Genomic DNA, 19,893 nt, shown 5'->3' with positions numbered 1-19,893 from the left:
TCAATTGTTTTGCTTCCTTTTTGGAAAACAAAATTGGGTCTCCTGTCTCCAAAGTCACGCTGTCCAGGTGGATCTCCAATTGCATTTCTTTCATTTATTCCTCAGGGGGTAAAAATCTACCGTTCCCGGTGAAGGCTCACTCTACTAGGTCTGTATCTACATCTACAGCCTATCAGGCCAGATTGTCTATGGATGATATGTGTTCTGCGGCTACTTGGGCATCTTCTCATACCTTTGTTACTCAATACAAGTTGGATGTGGTGTCTAGGGGCAGGTCTTCCTTTGGTTCCACAGTGCTCAGGAGTATTTTCCACTGAGCCTCCCAGGATTTAGGTGCTAGGGACGCTGTCCCACGGGTAAGAATGTAGGCGATATTGGTCTACATAACATCAAGAAGTTATGTACTCACCATAACGTTCGATGTATGTAGTCCATCTCGCCTCACATTCTTTCTTACCCTCCCTTCTTCCCCCTTCCTGGAGGATCTGGAGGTTAGGTCTGGTTTTAGAGCTCCCGTCATTCTTGGTTTGTTCTTCCTTTCCTTGGGTGTTATGCATGGAGAATGAGTGCTGGTGTTTGCAGCAAACTAGATCTGAGGATATAGAGCAATGCAGCATGGGATACCTTCTTAGCCCAGCCAATAGAAAGACTTCGAGCTAGAGAAGTTTGGCTGAGTCGGAGCCGACATTCGACTCCGAACCCACGGGTAAGAATGTGAGGCGAGATGGACTACATACATCGAACATTATGGTGAGTACATAACTTCTTGTTTTTGAGTTTCAGAATAGAAGTCTTCAACTTAAAGCTAAGTACCCCATTGGGAAAACTTTTTCTTGCTCCTTACCGATGTCAGTAAAAGTTAATAATTGCATTACTTGTGGAAAGCAAATACCTCATAAAGATTTTCATTCGTACTGTATTCCTTCCTAGGCCCTGACCACGACGTACCTTGCTGTCGGTTTTGTGCTTTATTTAATCAGCGCACTGTCCATCTTTGGTACAATTTTGCCTCTAAATATTTTGGTTTTCAGTTTAATTATCCAGAAATTACGTCGGTTAGCCATCCGACTACCGGAATTCAGAAAAAATGCAAAGAAAAAGACAGAGACAGGCCGTCACGGTCCAAAACTGCCGATGACACTTCTCCTAAGCCATTCGCCAGTTCGCCGGTACTCAGTGAGGCATTTTCGCAGCCCCTGATACCCGCTACTTCTGACTCGCAGGCCTCTACTGAGACCCATTCGGAGTCCGGTATGCCGTGAGATGCTTCACCTATGGAACACACGGATGTCTCTACCTTGGATGGGTCCAGAGCTGCTGTGCAGGTACCGGCTTCTGAGGGTGTATTCAGGTCTAAGACTTGCATATTAAACCGACTCCATCTTCTATGCTAAGGCCTAAATCTCGATCTATGTCTAAAAAACCGACGCCCAGGCTACATGTTCAGGCCCCTATGCCTAAAAAACAAATGATCAAAATGGCTGAAGATCTTATTACTCTAATCAGGGGTAGCCACCCCCCCCCCCTTCAAAGAGGCCTAGGACTGAGCTTGACTATGAATCTTCTGATCAGGACTCTGTTTCTTCTAATTCTTCCAATGACCTGGATTTGTCCATACCTACTTATGAGGATTCTGATGCAGAGGATTCCATTCCCTCTGCTTCCCCCCTGAGGACTTTTCTTTTGGGGAAACTTTACATACCTTAAGGGAGCATTTCCACTGGGAAAGTCAGGAATTTTCTGAATCTAAAAAGAGGCTTAGGGATTTCCTTTTACCTCAGCATAGGCCTTTCGCTGTACCTCCTTTACTAGACATTGTTGATGTGTTTTCGGAATCCAGTATGGCCCCTGTTTCCCTTCCTCCAGCTCCTAGTAAACCTGACAGATACTATAAGGTTCCTGAGTCCCACAAGTTCCTTTTCAAAAATTCTGTAATTCTGTTGTGGATCCAGAAACCATTTCTCAGGGGCCCAAGGGCATTAAGGCTTCTACTGCTAAAAATCCTAGCCCTTCTGATTGAGACTCCAGGGCACTGGATAGATGGAGTAAAAAGGTTTATACTTCTGCAACCTTAGCAATCAGGGCTTTAAACTGCAAATTTCATATGCTAAAATATCAACAGCATATTATGGGACTGCTTAAACAGAAAATGATGTTGATTGCTGACTGTGTGGAAAATAAAGATTTACAGGATTTATTGCATTCTGCTGAACAAGTTGGAAAACGTACTTTGCAATGTGGTTTTGATTCTTTAGAAGCCTCTTAATAGAGCTGCTGTTACTGGGTCTGTGCTTAGAAGGCATGCTTGGCTTAAGGAGCAATGTCTGCCTGATCATGTTAAAGCAAAATTGTTGGATGCTGCTTTAAATCAGGACTGCCGGTTTGGCAATAAGGCTGAAGAAGTTCTAAAAAAGCTGGAAGAGGAAGCTAAATCTATGCAAACTGTAAAAGATTTCTTACAAGTGCAACCTCCAAGATTTAGTAGGCACTAGCCTACTAAGAACTGGTCCTTTCCAGCTCCTTCCAGATCCACTCAAGCCAATCCCAGGCACACCAAAAGCACCAGGTTTCAGACCCAAGGGACTCTCAGAACTAAGCAGTGGGGGGCCTACAATTCCAGATCTGGAAATAACAGACACCCCCCCTATGGTAAACAGTCTCAATGACTTTCCTTTAAAATTACCAAGCACTTACCTTTTAGCCGCCCCATTGGGGGGAAAGATTGCTCTTAATGCAAAAAGCTGGGAACTCATAACCCAGGACAAATGGGTTTTAATATAGTGTCCCAGGGATACAGATTTCATTTCCACACGTTGCCAACACCAAATGGGTGGCTAGACCTGCCCCCAAATCAGTGGGCAGAGGCTCAGAAACAAGTACTTTCCCTCCTAAACATGGGGGCTATTCAGCAATACCAGAAGGGGAAAAGGGACAAGGTTTCTATTCCAGACTTTTCCTGATACCCAGAAAAGACAAATCATGGCGTACAATTCTGGACCTGTCTACTCTAAACACCTTTCTGGACATTCCAAAATTCAAGATGCTGACTCTTCACCAGCTACTTCATATGCTAAGCAAAGATGCCTGGTTGGCAACTCTAGATTTAAAAGAAGCTTACCTGCATATCCCAATCAGGGAATCTTGCAGAAGATACCTACTCTTCAAAGCAGGCTGCATGCATTATCAGTTCTCTGCACTGCCCTTTGGCTTGTCTACTGTGCCCAGGGTATTCACAAAGTGCTGGCTCCAGTAATTGCATTTTTCAGGCAAAGAAATATTCAAATAGATCTATACCTGGACGATTGTCTAATTCAGGCGGAAAACCAGGCCATACTTATAAATCCGGCGTTTGTAAAAAGGGTTCTAACTTGTCTAGGGTAGACCATAAACGAAAAGAAATCACAACTGGTACCCTCTCAACAGATTACATTCCTGGGTGCAAGCTTGAATACAACTGTCCAGATGGCTTTCCTCACACCAGAAAAGCAAATTCATTTGTTAACTTCAAACAAGTGGCCACAAAAACCCTGCTATCTGCAAGACAAATACTGCAAGCCTTAGGGTTCATGGCCTCCTGCATTCCTCTAATTCCATAAGCAAGACTAACATATGAGGAAACCTCAGTGGTACTTAAAAAGTCTATGGAGTCAACATTCTCAGCCTGGAAACAATGATTCCTATTATACCTTGCCTATGCCTGGAGTTCCTATGGTGGGCAGAGGCCTGCCACCAAAACAAGGGACTGCCATTCACACTACCCCCTGCCACACAAACCCTAACTACAGACGCATCAGACTATGCATGGAGGGAGGCTCACCTGGCAGAGAAGTGCATTCAGGGCAAATTTAGCCCAAATCAAATGCACCTTCATATCAATGAAAAAGAAATGTTAGCTGTACAGAATGCTCTGACAGCCTTCAAGGACTACATTCATCCAGGACAACTAATGGTAAAGATGGACAACACCACGGTTATGTGGTACATAAACAGGCAGGGGGGGGGGTGCACATTCCTACCACCTCTGCAGGCTAGCCATGGCATTGTGGAACACGGCCTTGAGCTACCAAGTGTCATCTTGGAGGCGAGAAGACCTAGTACTAGAAAATCTTATGCTGATAAATGGAAAAGATTCTGTGCCTGGAACCAGTTTTTAGGGATGAGCACAGCGGCACCCAATTTACCTTAGATTTTGCAATACTTAACTGAGATGCTTCACAAGGGCCTGTCTTTTTCCTCTATTAAAATCCACGCTTCAGCTATTTCAGCTCACTATAGCACAGAACACACCCCTCTTTTCTTATCCCCTGCTCAAACAGTATCTCAGAGGGGCATAGAATTGGAGACCACCCAGGAGAGGTCCTGCCTGGGACCTTAACTTTGTTTTGGAAAAGCTCAGTTTACCTCCTTTCGAGCCAGCTGCTACTGCAGACTTAAAATTTCTTTCTTGGAAAATAGCCTTTCTTTTAGCAATCACTTCAGCTAGAAGGATATCTGAATTACAGGCCCTTATGGCAGTAGAGCCTTTCATCATCTTTCATGCGGACAGGGTATCTCTGAGGATCAATCCATCCTTCATGCCCAAGGTGGTTTCCAGTGTGGCTCTTAACCAGTCCATTCATTTGCCAACCTTCTATCCCAATCCACAGAACAAAGGGGAACAGATTCTGCATTCCTTGGACGTGCACAGACAACTTAGATTCTACTTGGACAGAACTAAATTTTGAAGAAAATCTGTCCAATTGCTAGAGGCATTTGCTGCTGGGGCAGAGGGGAAGGCTATTTCAAAACAAACCATTTCTAAATGAATAAGCCATTGCATTCATTTCTGCTATAAGCACCATGGAAAACCTATCCCCCAGGGAATCAGATCTCATTCCACCAGGGCTGCATCTACTTCAGCAGCCTTTCTCAGTGGTGTTTCTACCAGGGATATTCTAGAAGCTTCTACCTGGAGTTCAGTACATACTTTCATCAAGTATTATCATTTACTAATTTTCTCTAAATCCAGAGCTAGCTTTGCCACTGCTGTCATGCAGGGCCTTATAGCTGGTCCTAATGCTGTATAAATCCATCCTCTCAACCATAAGCTTTGGGAATCTACCCAAATGTAATGACTGCAACAGTGAAACATGAAGAACATAGTGCAGTTGTGTGCACTTACCATAAATGTAGATGTTAGTGTATTCACTGTTGCAGTCCTGGTTACCCTCCCTCCCTCCAGCCCCCTGTTTTTCTCTTACTATACCTCTACTTTCTTTTACTATGCTTAAAAGCCTTTTTGGTGTATTTGCTTCTGGTTGGAGGTATATGTTTGTGTGTGTTAATTTTATTTGCTCCCCATTTGGGGGGCACCTGACATCTAGGGCAAGAAACACTGATGTAATGGTGTCAGCTACATGTTTTATATCCCTGACAACCTGACGTCTTGAAAGAAGGGACAGCAACCGATGCAGGACCCAAGACTTTGTTAATCAGGCCGACTGAGGGCAACCTGCCGCAGATTACCCAAATGTAATGACTGCAACAGTGAATACACTCTAACATCTACATTTATGGTAAGTGTACACACCTGTACTTTGCTGTATTTATGGTGGAAGCTAATGTCTGGACAAGGATTGGAGGAAGACGGCTAGTCTTTGCTGAGGAACAAGAACATTTGTAAGTTTCCCTTGGGACTCTCGAAGATTCTTTGTAAAATATGGCTGCTCTGCTATGCTCCTGTGCTCTGTGGTTTCATTTAGAAGAGTCTGTTTTACTGAAGGCCCTTTTTCTGGTTGAAATTCCAAAGGATGGCCTATTTAGTGTCAGAGCATTATTTTCCTGGTTCCTGAGAGGGTAGGGAGAGTTTTGACTAGTAGCTTGCTTCTAAGAGATGGAAAGAAAGTATTATGTGGCATTTTAAATGTAAATGAGTGTAAAAGAATGGAGTGAGCTATTACTGGGAGCTAGTTGGCTTTCTGTATAGGTATGTGATAAAGTTGAGAGTGTAGGTTGATGCATCTGATTTGAAATTTGTTGCAGGAATATAGAGATTAATTTGAAGCATACTCTAGTCTAGGTATGAAGACATTCTTAGCCAGGGGTGGTCATAAATAGAGTAGGCAGCCTTATGTTGAGTTGTAACCTTTGAGATGGTAGAGTCCGTGTGGTCTATAAATGTAGACTCTAAAATCAGGTCAAGATATTTGTGTTTGTCATATTTAGAATAAGATGGCTGTTAGTAAGCCAGTGGCAGAGAGAAATCATTTGAAAAAACAGTTTGGACACCTGAGGAGGGCAGACCACTTCTGTGAAAAGATTACATCATTAGCTTACAAGGTGATGCTAGAGAGATGCCTTTTATGTTATTGATAAAGATACTGGTTCTGTTGAAGTCTGCCTGTGAGAAAGACAAAAGTGCTTAACTGGTTTGATTTTAGTTTTGCTGGTTTAACAATAACAAAAAAAAATATTCTGCTGTGAATGTGTGCGCGCTTAGAGGGCACCCAATATTTTGTCTCTCAAGGACGTTTTCATTTATAAAGAGACTAGCAGGGGACCAAGTATGCAGCCTTGTGGGGCTCTGGCTCAGAAGGTGCCTTTGCTAGTGATTTTTTACCTTTTGGCACCACAAAAGTTCTGTTATGTTTTTACAGCAGCTGACTGTATTAATATTTGTCAGTAAATCCTAGGGTGGTTATGTTTTTGTGTTTGCAGGAACCTTGAAAGTGTAGACCTACTGAGCTCAGTGAGGATACCTGCATAGATGTGAGTAGTTCATCTGTTGTAGTTTGTGTGGTAGTTGTCCACTATGAAAGCTGTGTTGTGTATCGGTTAGGAGATTATATTTGCAAAGGTGTTTATAGATCTTCTCATAAATTAATATTTCAATTTTTTTTGTGAATGGGCAAAGGATGGATATAGGTCAGTGCTCTTGAAGGGAGGAGGCTCTTTGGGATTTCAAAATTCTTCCTTCTAACTTTCATGAACCATACTGTTTCTTCTGGTGCTTTCCATTTGATTAAAGTAGGAGAACTTTTCTAAAGTTATCTGTAGGTTTGTCTGCCATTTTGTTTGTCCTTTTGTACTTTCATAGCCATAACACATTGCAGCAAAGATGATATGACCTTGTAGCTGATAAGTTTTTTAGCATTGTTATTTACTGCAACATCCTATTTAGATGGCTTGTGTGAGAGTTGTACAGTTCCATTTATTAAGGCAAAATAATCCTTTGACATCTCTGGTTTTATTTTACCCAAGTATTTAACTTTTCTTTTTATTTTTAAGGAGTATTTCAAAATGCTTGAAGAGTCTAAACATGAAGACTGGAATTTTGATGGGAAAAATGCCTTGTTAGTTAAGCTGCGTGAATTTTTGAGAGAGAAGGATCAGGCCCTTCAGGTAGGTGTCCAATATTTTGTGCTTCATATTCTACTGTTTGGAATTTAAAATTTTGCATATCCAACCTCATAACAGCACCAAGGGTTATTGGCACACCTAAACCTGAAAAGCCTCAGATTGGCAGCCTGAATCCTGTCAGCTTCATGCCCTTTAGGATTAATTCTCAGATGATGTGCTACATATTTTGAAGGAGACCAAGAAGCATAGTACTGTGAAATATGTTTAAATGGCAGACTTGATCTTTGTGATGTAGTTGTAGGAGTATTTATCCACAGAAGCTGCAAAGTCAGAAGTTTGTGGTGCATAACAGAACTCTTGTGAAATGCTCTGTCTTTTGCCTCTGTCAAAGTGCACCTTTCAGCCATTGCAGCATCCTTCCCCCAATCCCTCTTTTGTCCACTCATGTTCTTAATGGGATCCTGCAGCTCAAGTCTCCTAAGAAATCTGTGTCACCTTCATGAGACCTTAATTTTGTAATGCATAAACTAACCTTAAGTCCCTTTGAGCATAGCCCTCTGTTGTCATTCAGGATTTTATCCTAAAAATGTTTGGGGGTTATTAGTTTAACAAGGAAAATAACTGAGCTTCAAACCATCATATAGAGAGAGCCCTCCATTGTGTATCTTATCAATTTGATAAGCCCAGAATTAATCCCTCATTACACCTCCTGACCACCCTCTCAAAATCAGGAATCCCACTCGGCTTTCCTGAAAACATTGGAGAACATAAAGATCTCTCCGAACACCATTATATTGGGCGACTTCAACTACCCAAACATAGACTGGGAGCATTACTCAAGCCCCAGCACCTTAGCCCAAAGGTTCCTGGAATTTATAAACTCAGATGCTATGGAACAACTAGTCACCAGTCCCACAAGAGGGGAAAACATACTAGACGTGATCATTACCAACATGGGGACTCTATGCTCCATACCAGAAGTATATCCCTCATTGGTAAGATCAGACCATAAATTAATTTCACTGGATGTCCACGTCCCGACCCCACCCCCAGCCCAGAAAACCACAGTGAAAAACTTCTCAAAAGCGAACTTCACACTTCTCAAAACCGAAGTGGAATCCTTCAAGGCCCCAGGGCCAGTGGAAACTACGGCCCAAACTGCAGAATCCTATATAAACGCATTCTACGGACATCTCCAGGAATGCATGGATCATGCTATCCCAAACAAAATCAAGACCCAGTCATCCAAAGGCAGGCGTCCAGTCTGGTGGACCCCAGCCATAAATAAACTGTACAACAGAAGGAAGAAGCTACTACATGATAGAGCAAAATCCCTAAAAGGGAAGGCATCTCTGATCAGTACTAGCAAAAAATTACGATCCCTCATAAAATCCTCCAAGGCCAGCTTCAAGAGAGAAAAATTGCACAGGACACTAAAGACAATCATAAGGCTTTTTTCAGTTATGTTAGGAACCTGGGATGCAACTTCCAGACTTGTTCCGAGTTGATTCTAAGCGACAAAAAATACACTGAACCCACAGACATCGCCAATATCCTGGCAGACAGGTTCAGTGCAAACTCCCCAAAAAAGAGCAAGTATCTATCAAGGCAGAGTGCAGCCTCCCAAACATCTCTGATGCTCAGGTGAAGGCCGCCCTCTCCAAAGCAAAAAACACTGCTTCCATGGGACCAGATGGCGTCCCGGGTTGCGTCCTACATGAACTCCAAGAAGAACTAATCCCTCAAGTAAAACTGCTGTACAGTCTCAGCCTCACTACAGGATATGTGCCCAAAGAATGGCGTACAGCAACAGTGGTCCCACTCCACAAAGGTGGCACCTCTGCGGACCCTGGAAACTATCGCCCCATAAGCCTGACTAGCCTAGTCTGCAAGGCTATGGAGAGGATCATCATGGAACTCATAAACAAAGACGTTGGGGACCTACAGGCACTAGATCCTACCCAATTTGGCTTTGTCAAGGGCAGATCCTGCCTTTTAAACCTGGTTGGCTTCTTCAAAACAGTCACCAAGGCCATAGATGAAGGGAAGGTAGTCCACACAGCCTATCTGGACCTCGCAAAGGCATTTGACACAATACCCCACTCGGGCATCATAGATAAGCTATCCAGCCTAAATATAAACCCCTATGTCACAAGATGGGTCGCAAACTGGCTCAAAGACAGAACCCACAGAGTCAGAGTTGCTGGAGCCATGTCAGACTCAAAACCAGTCACAAGTGGCATCACAAGGTTCTGTCCTGGGACCTCTCTTGTTCGGTATTTATGTTTCTGAGGTACAGGCCAACGTGGGAAGACTATGGCTCACCAAGTTCGCAGATGACTGCAAACTGGGCGCCATAATCGACTCTTCAGCTGACACAAACATCCTTCAAAAAGGTCTCGCAGAGACGGATAACTGGTGCTAGAGCCATGGTCTAAAGCTAAATGCCAAAAAGTGTATAGTCATACCCTTTGGCAAAAACAATGTGCCCACAAATTACCACATAGGTGGTAACCCATTAAGTACAGAGAAAGTAATTAGGGATCTGGGGACCCAAGTTGATAGCAATCTCTCCTTTGACAACCACATTGCCAAAGTGGTTAGAAAGACCTTCTACATAGCCCACCTCATCTTGAAAGGATTCACATCTAGATCAAGAGAGGTAATCGTGCCCCTTTATTCATCCCTCATCAGGCCCATCATAGAATACAATGCCCCCTTTGGGATGTACCTTACCCGACACCTGCAGCAATTAGAAAGACCCCAAAAGTACCTCACCAGGAGGATCAAGGGACTCAAACAGATGCCATATGCTGCTCGGTTAGGAAACTGCAGCTCTACTCAGTTGCATACCGCCTACTTCGAGGCGATCTATGCCTGACATATAAAGCTATGTCCAACCCAAAATTAATGGACATGCTCCACCTCAGTAAATCTAAATCCCTTAGAGCCACGCGCTTGAGAGACTTGAACCTCAGCACAGAAATAAATAGAACATGCTGGAGGGACAGATTCATAACCCAGAGGCTCCCTTCACTCTGGAATAGAATTCCAATTCATGTTAGGTAGAGCACCTCACTGACTCTCTTCAAGAAGAATCTTGATGAGTGGATGGGGGATCGTAGGTTTGTCCCGGGGATTACTTCAGTGTCACTATTAGACGGAGGCACAGTAAACTAAACTTTAAAAAGGGCACAGTATACTCAAATCAAGGGGTGGCGTAAGCCAAACACAATCGGGCTAGGCTTATAAATGCTCCAGGGCAGATAGCCTAGTATGAACCTATGAACGTAGTATCAGACCTGGCATTAAATTAGGACCATACCTCTCAATTCTGATTTTTACAGAATGTTCAGAATTTTGTCTCATACTTGGTCTGTTCCTCATAAAATTTACGATTTTATTGCAAATCACTAAGGACTGAAGTCACTAAATGACACAAATTTGTGTTTCAGACTTTATAGTCTCCAGAAAATGCAAGCCAACACTAAACCTGTTTTTCTAGCAACTTTTTTAAGTTTATAAGAGCAATATTTAAAAGGTGTCTTTATTTTTGAGTCTTTGTTCCCCAATATTTGTCCAGATTTTGTGTCCTAAGAAGTTGAGAGGTATGATTGTAGAATGTGTAGTGACCAGTTTCTTTCCCAATCTGCGAAATAAGGAAAATATAAAGAGCAAGGAATTTCAAGCAGTCCTAACAGATGTTTCCACCCTTCATGTCTGCAGGCTGAGTAGTCCAGACTGCAGACAGGCATTACTTTTTCAGCCAGCTGCATTATCTTGTGTTACAAGATCAGTGAAACAGTCTGTTAGAGAGCCCTGAGAAATCCTGTTCAGCCGAGTACCAGCCACCACAGCAGTCTTGCAAGTCCAGAGTATCAGTGAAGTAGTCACCTGGTCCACTGTAAACTAAGAAATAAAAGGCTGGGCTTTCAGCTCATGAGCCAAGTAGAGTTATTGCAGTTCAGTATGAAAGGTGTAAGTGCTGTCACCCTTTAGTGGCAGCTAAGTATTTTAATGTTCTTCCTATAGATAAAGAATTTAGAGCAACAGTGATCCTTGGGATAAACATGGTGCAGTTGTGGTCATATACTCACCATATTAGCAGGTGTTCTAGCAGTAGGATTAATGGATATTCACTTAATGGATATCTTCCACTGCCCTCGGTGGCTGGGAGGGTGTGGTGGTAATGGAATCTTAGTATATAGGGAATCGTAGTATATAGGGAAAAATAAGTGATAAATGCTTGAGTTTGTTGTTCTTTAGGTAAGGACTGCCATTCCAAATACACAAGGAACAAATTCATTAGGCCCTTGAGCTTTACAGACTGCGGACTTGTAGCCATTATTTCCCCTAACTGGGGTCCATTTTCCTAGCATCAGTTCTACTGAAAAAGAAAACTGGAACAAACTGCCATGCCTTGGGATGACATTCTGGGTTGGGGAAGAAGTTCAGCCGTGCTCATAGGACATCATAAAAGCTTTGACAAACAGATTGGAAGGGTGGATGTCTGCCTATGGTTAATTCTCATGTGTATGGAATTGTACTGCAGCAGTGCTCCAACTACTTGAACAACTACTGTTGTAGTGAACGTAGTTATACAGCTGTACTTTCTTGTATAGCAACAGCCTTGGCATCCAGATACTCTAAAGTCTTTCTACAGGACAGGATCAGCTTTTTTGCTGATGACATAAATCCAGTGCAGTAGTGGAAAATGGAATGTAAGGTGTCAGCTGGCATGGGCATTGAAACTGATGCTAACTGAGCAGGAGCCATCTGTGAGGGTTATTGATCTCACATGGATTTGAGCACCAAGTGAAGCCTAACAGGGTAGTGATAAAAGTAGAAAGAGTGCTTGATTTGTAATCAGGGAAAATGGATCGGGAGTGAAAGTTTATAATGTATCTGCTCTGCTGGTCCTGGTTAGGACAACAGGACACACCTTAAATACTTTTAGTTCTCAAGTACATACACAGAGAGAGAGAGAGAGAAACCTGGCTGCTTGAAGGAGTCCAGAGGAAAGCCACCAGAAAGGAGCATGAGGCTGAGGGAAAGGATGTAGCCAAGAACTAGAGGCTCTGAAGCTCTTCCCAATAGAGACAAAAAAAAAAAAAAGGAAGGATATGGTGTGGATACACAAGATCATGTGATGGGGTGCGAAGAAGCCATCCAGTAAAGGAAAGGCATATTGGAAGGAGGTCATATAGACAGCAGATTGTAGGACCTGACTACTCCCTGGATCTCTAGTATTTTGTCAGAGTGGATTGTGGACTGATGGGTATGATTGAGAGGCAATAAACAGAAACATGCAAGTGGGTATGAGTCAAGTGGCGATAGGTTTACCACCTTTTCAAATGTCCAAGGTGGTACATTTTTGTAGAAACATGAGATTTTGCAGGACAACGCATACCCATGACCAGTGAAAATGACCGAAGTTAAATTTTTTTGCCAAAATAAGAGCTTATTTTAATGTAGCATTTTAGTTGCTTCTACTGTTTCGCATTACATTTAGGTGTTTCAGGTGCAAAGTAACAGTTTTATGCAACTAGTAGACAAAACGTATGAATTTTTTTTTGTCCTAAAATCTGAGGAAGTTTGCCATTTTTAAAAATTTTCCCACAGGACACAACTGCCTAAATAGGGACTGTCCTTCGCAAAGAAGGGACAGGTGGTAACCCTAAGTGGCGAAAGGGTATGAAGAAATTGGAATGGTAGAACATTTTGTGCATTTAAAGAGCAGATTAGTTTGTAACTGTAGTTTGTTTTTCCCTTTCTTTCATTTTGGTACTCTGGCTGCTGCCTCATCAGTATATATGCATGTGGATATGTTGGATCCATCCCACACCCTGGTAGTCTGGTTTAACTCCCCTTTCGACTGAAGCCAAACAGCAGCTGTAGCATTGTCCCGTTTTGCTGAGCCATTATCCACCCCACCCCCCTCTGCAGCAGCAGCTCATGTCATGATGGGAAGCTTGGAGATTTTTCACATCCCTAACTTCCATGACATGCATTGATGATGTCATGTAAGGCTGGGCGGACAGTGGAGAATAACCACTCTGTGTCCACATGGGGTCAATTCTTCTCAGTCCTCCCACCCACAACCTGGAATCCTCTCTCAGAGCTGTAGCATCTGCCAGAGCTGAACTAGGTAGATGCCCATTGCACTTCCCACCCCTCCAAAGGATAGGCATGCCCATCCTCCCTGCCATGCTGTGAAGTACCTGAGCTGCTAGTCAAACTCTGGTCACCTGAACTGTAGTCAGGGGTTTATCCCTTTTCAAAAATGATGTGTCTAAATGGTACTTTAGCTTGTGAGGTTTGATTGCTGATATGAATTTGTTGTGGTAATGCATACTTAATTGCTTCAGTGATTTGTAGTACTTAAATTGTAAAACCAAAAATTCTCAGAAATCTGTGCCCAAAAAGAGTCAAATACAACAACTCGGAACAAAAATTCAGCCACAAGGAGCACCACGAAAATATATACAGAGAACGGAATGTTTGTTGTTCACAGAAATTCAGGACAAACCATATAATTCCAATAAAACGTGTTAACTTTATCACTGCATTTTTCAATCAACTAGAACTTCATCAGATTACCTAAAACCATTAATCCCATGAAAAAACACAATCCAAGTCCACCGTTCGACAAAAGTTTAATGACTCAGAATATAGACAGCATAAATAGCAAAACAAAGCTTTCGAGTAAAAAACTCTTCTTCAGTGTTACATAAAAATGCTTAACTTTATCACTGCATTTTTCGATCACAATAGAACTTCATCAGATTACCTAAAACCATTAATCCCATTATGCCTTATATATCCTAATTCAGCTCATTATCCAATAGACAAACACAAATTATAACACATTAAAACTACCATGCTGTTAAAAACTGTTAAACTAAATATTTATATTTCAGTCTTAATAAACGTACATTTTTAATAAAAAGTCACCCATCTGTATTTTAAAAATGTATGTATTCTTTTTTGCCATTATTTAATTTATATTAAAAACTATGAATAAATAGTTACTATAGCTTTCTAATTGAGATGGAATGGAAGCTTGTATGGGCCTTTGCTGCCATCTAGTGGCTCAAATAATAAATACAAAATTACTTACTGGGGAATACATTATAGAACATACATAGTAAATATGTAGTAGAAAATACATAGAAGATAATACAAAATAGGAAGTACTGCAAACATAACTAAACTACCCTGACCTACCTAATCTTTGATTACAATCTAGCAGCTCTTAATTTTAACACTGGGGTCAGGGAGACATGTTCATTAAAGACCTGGAGGTTTACAGACTTCTTGCACTAACTGCCAAAGCACTTCCCAAAATTCAGTTCTGGCCCCCCCCCTTCCCACCCCCCCAATATCATGTGTTATTTCTTCAAGCACAAAAAACGCAAGTTTAACATCTCTACAATTTTTAATATGTTTAAAAAATGCATTATTAGGATGTTGCTTCCAAATATCATACAGGTGTTCATATAGTCTTCTTTTAAGGGCTCTCTCTTTTCCCCACATAGAACGCAGAGCACGTTTTACATTCTGCAAGATACACAATTCCTTTGCTGCCACAATTAGAAAATTGCTTACTGTTTATTAACGTGTCTCTACTAACTAGGTAAGCCTTCTCTGCATTTTTAATGTGGGGACATTGTGCACATTTATAGATCCCTTTTCTTTTATTAACCTTTTATAGATGGGGGGGGGGTCTAAATTATTTTTATATTCCTATCTCTTTTATAGGTGAAAGTTAATGGCTGTTTAAAGATTGTATCTAGGTCAGAAAGCCCTGCAAACATTTTTCAATTTCTCAGTATATTTTAATCAGTGGGGCCTCACTGTTGTAATTCAATATAAATACCCCTGCAAATTTTCTCTTTTCTTTCCTATTATAAACCCCTTACCCAAAATTGGTGCAAATCCATCTTTTCTCTTTTCCTTTACTTCGTCGTTTAACACCTCTTCTATCATTTTCCTGGATACTTTCTCTCCAAAAACATATTTTTTAACTTAATACTTTCTTTAAAGAATTCGTCTTCACCTGAGATCATCCTAGAGATTCTAATAAATTGTCCTTTTATTTGGCTTCTGTTTTGCTTGTATGTATGGGCACTTAGGAATTGGAAAACATACCTTTTCTAAACACCCTGGATTTAAATTAATTATTATTATAATCTTTGTAAAACATCTAAGTAATCCATTGAATCTTTTGTTATCTTGTGTAAATCTTAAAAATTCAGTGATCTGGAGTAGGGCCTTCATTTGTCAACAACCTTTGAGTCTTGGATCCGATATCGGATCCGAGCCGGCAACTTATTATACAGCTATGGATCTGAGCTCCTAGCTCCTCCCCTCACCCATAATCCCCTGCCAACCCCAAATGACCTCAGATCTAGTTTGCCGCTCTAAAGTGTGTCAGCTGGATTGCGAGCTCCTGGCAATTTGTTATAGATAAGTGAATTTTTCTCAGTCTTTTTTCATAGTTTAATCAGTGTGAGTGTGTTAGGTTTCCTTTAGCCTGTTGACTTTTAATTTTTAGTTTTTTTACCCTCCCCCCTCGCTGCTCGTTAGTGTGTACTTGTGTGTGATTGCGTTTGGGGCCTAGTGTGTTTGTGTCGCCTTAGTTTAGGTATGGCAGAGGCCCCTAAGCCTATTTTTTCTAAATGCACCGAGTGTGGCCATAAGCTCTCTCTGGCAGATGGCCACACTCGGTGTGTTCGGTGCCTTGGGGTTGAACACCTGTCCTCGGGCTGTGTCATTTGTGCAGCATTCAACCCCAGGGCACTGAAAGAGCAGAGGTCAAAGCTGATCCTGGCGGGACTTCTGCCCCCGGATTTGGCTTCGGCCTCCGCTTCTCCCGTGGCACCTCCTCAGCCTGTGGTGGTGGCCACTCCTGCCCCCCTTCCCCCGGCCGGGATTCAAACTCCCACTAAAGCGCTGGAGGACAGGGAGGCCAGGAGGGAGAAACGGATGGAGAAGCACCACAAGCGGAAGGCAGAGGCCTCTGCTTCGGCCCCCCAGCTAAGCGATCTTCTCCCTCCACGGCTTCCAGGTCTCCTCCTCCTCGGCTCCGATCTCCTTGCTTCTCCCCGGGACCCGAGGAGGAGGAAACCTGATCTCCGTCGAGGTCATCAAGGTGGCATTCCAGGCCTGCCTCGGTGGCCTCTTCGAGATCAACCTACAAGCCTGTCTGATGCAGACTTGGACCGGATGATGAGGAGGTTCATCCAGGCCCAGCTGCAGATGGGAGCGCTCTTGCCCCCCCCCCCCCTTCGGGTGGGAGCTCGACACCTTTCTTTGTTCCGATTGCTCCTTCTCCGACCCGCTTCCCGGGTTCGGAGCGCTCGGAGCCGGGCAGTGTCGGAGCCGGGGGTGGGTCGGCGCCGATAGTACTGAGTACTTTGGATCCGACCCTGCCCTAGAGTCTGTCAGTTCCATTGTCGGATCCGACCTCTCGGAGCCGTGGGGCAAGCTTCAGATCCGAGGGATTCAGTGTGCCTTCGGCTCCATCCAGGTCTGAGAACACTGGTCCCTCGACTTTTGGAACCCAGGGAGAGTGGCTCCCCCTCTGCCTTCGATGCAGTGGAGAGGGCTCTGCCGAGAACATCCGGACCCACGGCCCTTGTCTCGGCCCAACCCTGCACTCCCTCTCTGCTGGGTAGGGCTCCCATCACCCGGCCACAGGGACAGCCTGCTTCGATGTCCCAGTTTGTTCCATTGGAACAGGATGTTGCTGGTGAGACCTCCTCGGACAGCCCCCCAAGGAAGTGCCTCGCAAGCACAAGTGTAAGAGGAGGCACGTGGACTCCCCCGAGTCCTTAACAGAGGACACAGACTTGGATGAAGGGGAAGGCTCCCCAAGGTCACCCCCTGAGGATGTCTCCTTTGGAGACATCATGGAAATGCTCAGGATCGGGGGGGGGTGGTCTGCCCCCAAGGCTTCCGACGAGTCCGTGTTCCTGGAGGCATTCGAAGCAGGCCCGTCTACCTCTTGGGTGTCCCCTCCGGCCGGCCCCCTGGTGGACTTTATTACCACCAGGGCGTGGAAGGAGCCGGGCACCGTGGAGCCAGTCCCTAAACGCCCAGATAGGATCTTGAGCCCCCCCCGCAGACCAGTCCCACTGGAGCAAGGGTCCCCCCGTAGATGCCATGTTGATGGCGGCAGCCACTAAGAGGGAACTAGCTCAGGAGAGCCCCTTGGTCCATCCACCGAGCAAGGAGTCCCGCTCGATGGATCGCCTTGGGAAGTGGGTATTTAGTTCAGCGACCTTCTCAGTAAGGTCCCTGAACTATATGGCACATGTCATCAGGATGCAGCGAAATCTTATTAAAGAATACGCTGCTTCCCCCCCAGAGTCCATGTCAGCGGAGGACAAGAAGTTGTACTCCACTCGTATGGCCACTCTAAGATCTATTTCCAGTACCTCTATGCAGCTGTTGTCCCACGCCACTGAGGGAGCCGCTAGAGCTAGCGGAGCGGGCCTAGTTATGAGATGCCAGGCCTGGCTCCGACATTGTGACTTCACGGAGCCCTTTAAGGCGTCCTTTGCGAATGCCCCCTTTGATGGTTCTGCCTTGTTTGGCAAGACCATTCGCGAGACACTTGTCCAGAGCGAGAAGGATGGGAAGACATTGCCTGCCATCGGAGTCCGCTTCTCTGCTCCCCAGAGGTCCTTCTCCAAGAATCAAAAGGGACAGAAGAAGATGTGATTCCAGAAATCGCAACATTCCCAACCTGCTCCGGACAACCAGTCCTTCCTTGGCAGAGGAGGACAGGGAGGACGCCGCCCTAGAGGCAGAGGGGCCCCGAGAAACTTTGGGTCCAGAGAATCTTTCTCTGATCGGCCCACGCAACAGCCCTGAAGGGTTGCCCGACTGCTCCACTCTGGAGGCAGTTGGGGGGGGGGGTGCGCTTCTCGAGGCACCTGGCGGCATGGGAGTCCATCACGTCAGACCGCTGGGTGCTTCGTATCATATCCAGTGGTTACAAAATACCAATGCAACATGTCCCCAGACTCAGAAACCTCCGCGATGTACCACCCGGTCAGAGGGAGGCTGCAGCCGCAGAAATCCAGCAGCTGCTAGAAAAAAGAGCCATCCAATCCATCCCCCCAGACCAGCTCGGATTAGGGTTTTACTCCAGGTTCTTTCTGGTGCCAAAAAAGACGGGGGACTTGAGACCAATTCTAGACCTTTCCCTCTTGAACCTGTCGGTAACCAAGGAAATATTCCGAATGGTCACTCTTCAATCCATTTTCCTCCTCTTGCGGGAAAACGACTGGATGGTGCTCAGTAGACCTCAAGGATGCGTACTACCACATTTTAATGGACAGATGATCCAGGAGGTTTCTCCGCTTCCAGCTGGGAGCCAGCCACTATCAGTTCAGGGTCCTTCCCTTTGGCCTCACCACAGCCCCCAGGGTGTTCACCAAAGTTTTAGCAGTGATAGCGGCCCACCTGAGACTCCAGGGAATGCAGGTCTTCCCGTACCTGGACGACTGGCTCCTGACCACCCCAACAAGGCATCTGCTCTGCTCAGGCAGAGATTTTTTTTCTCTGCCTAACCCTGCAGTTAGGCATCATGATCAATATGGACAAATCCTCCCTTGCTCCGACACAAGTGATAGAGTTCATAGGGGCCAGATTGGATACAAGAAGTCTGCGAGCCTACCTCACTTCAGAATGACTACAGAATCTGAGACTTCATGTGCGGGCCATCCTCCAATCAGATGCTCCATCGGCGGAATTGGTCCTGAGGGCACTGGGTTCCATGGCAGAGGCAATCATGCTTCTTCCATGCGCTCGTCTAAATATGAGGGTACTACGGTGGACCCTCCTAGTACAATGGTCTTTTCAGCTTCTTCCCCTCAACCACCCTATCTCTATCAGCAAGGCTTGCAGGAGGGCCCTGTTATGGTGGCTCCAGTCCTCAGACCTCCATACAGGCCGACCCTTCTGCGCTCCACCTCCTCTCGTCACGGTGACCACGGACGCTTCTTGCCTCGGGTGGGGGAGGGGGGCATTGCTCAGGCAGAACAGTCCAAGGCATGTGGAACGACACAGAGACCTCCCTGCATGTCTGTGTTCTGGAGATGAGGGCGGTGCTGTTAGCGTTGCAAGCACTTCAGGACCTTCTCCCCGTAGGAACTATTGCAATACAGACTGACAACATGTCAGTTGTCTGGTACATCAACAAACAGGGGGGAACCAGGTCTTACCCTCTCTGCCGAGAGGCCATGAGAGTGTGGGAATGGGCGATCTCCACCAACCGCTTTCTGATTGCAACGTACATTCTGGGACGGGCCAACATTCTGGCGGACAAACTCAGCCGCACCATTCTTTCCCCTTACAAGTGGTCTCTCAACTCCCGAGTAGCGAAGCGGATATTTGCAAAATGGGGGCAACCCTGCTGCGATCTCTTTGCCTCTCCCTCAAATACGAAATGCGACAGCTTCTTCGCTCTGATCCCCCCACCAGGGGAAGCCTCGAGAGACGCTCTAGTGCATGCTTGGCCGCCCGGTCTACTTTATGCCTATC

General features: G+C 44.7%; 1 protein-coding gene across 5 annotated transcripts in view; it reads left to right on the top strand.

Moving 5' to 3' along the window:
• LOC122791042 (myomegalin-like) overlaps nucleotides 1-19,893 on the top strand; it is a 3,200,315-nt gene that overhangs the window by 869,808 nt on the left and 2,310,614 nt on the right. For all 5 annotated transcript variants that reach the window (XM_044058817.1, XM_044058818.1, XM_044058820.1 and 2 more), the window contains exon 15: nucleotides 7,267-7,380. In XM_044058817.1, coding sequence (XP_043914752.1) covers nucleotides 7,267-7,380 — 114 coding nt within the window. The remainder of the gene's footprint in view (nucleotides 1-7,266; nucleotides 7,381-19,893) is intronic.

The sequence above is a fragment of the Protopterus annectens genome, chromosome 16.part0, assembly GCF_019279795.1.
Source record: "Protopterus annectens isolate FY-2018-M chromosome 16.part0, PAN1.0, whole genome shotgun sequence".
NCBI classification, from domain to species: domain Eukaryota; kingdom Metazoa; phylum Chordata; order Ceratodontiformes; family Protopteridae; genus Protopterus; species Protopterus annectens.
Note: the sequence above shows the minus strand (reverse complement) of the source record. Positions and strands in the feature narration are given on the sequence as shown.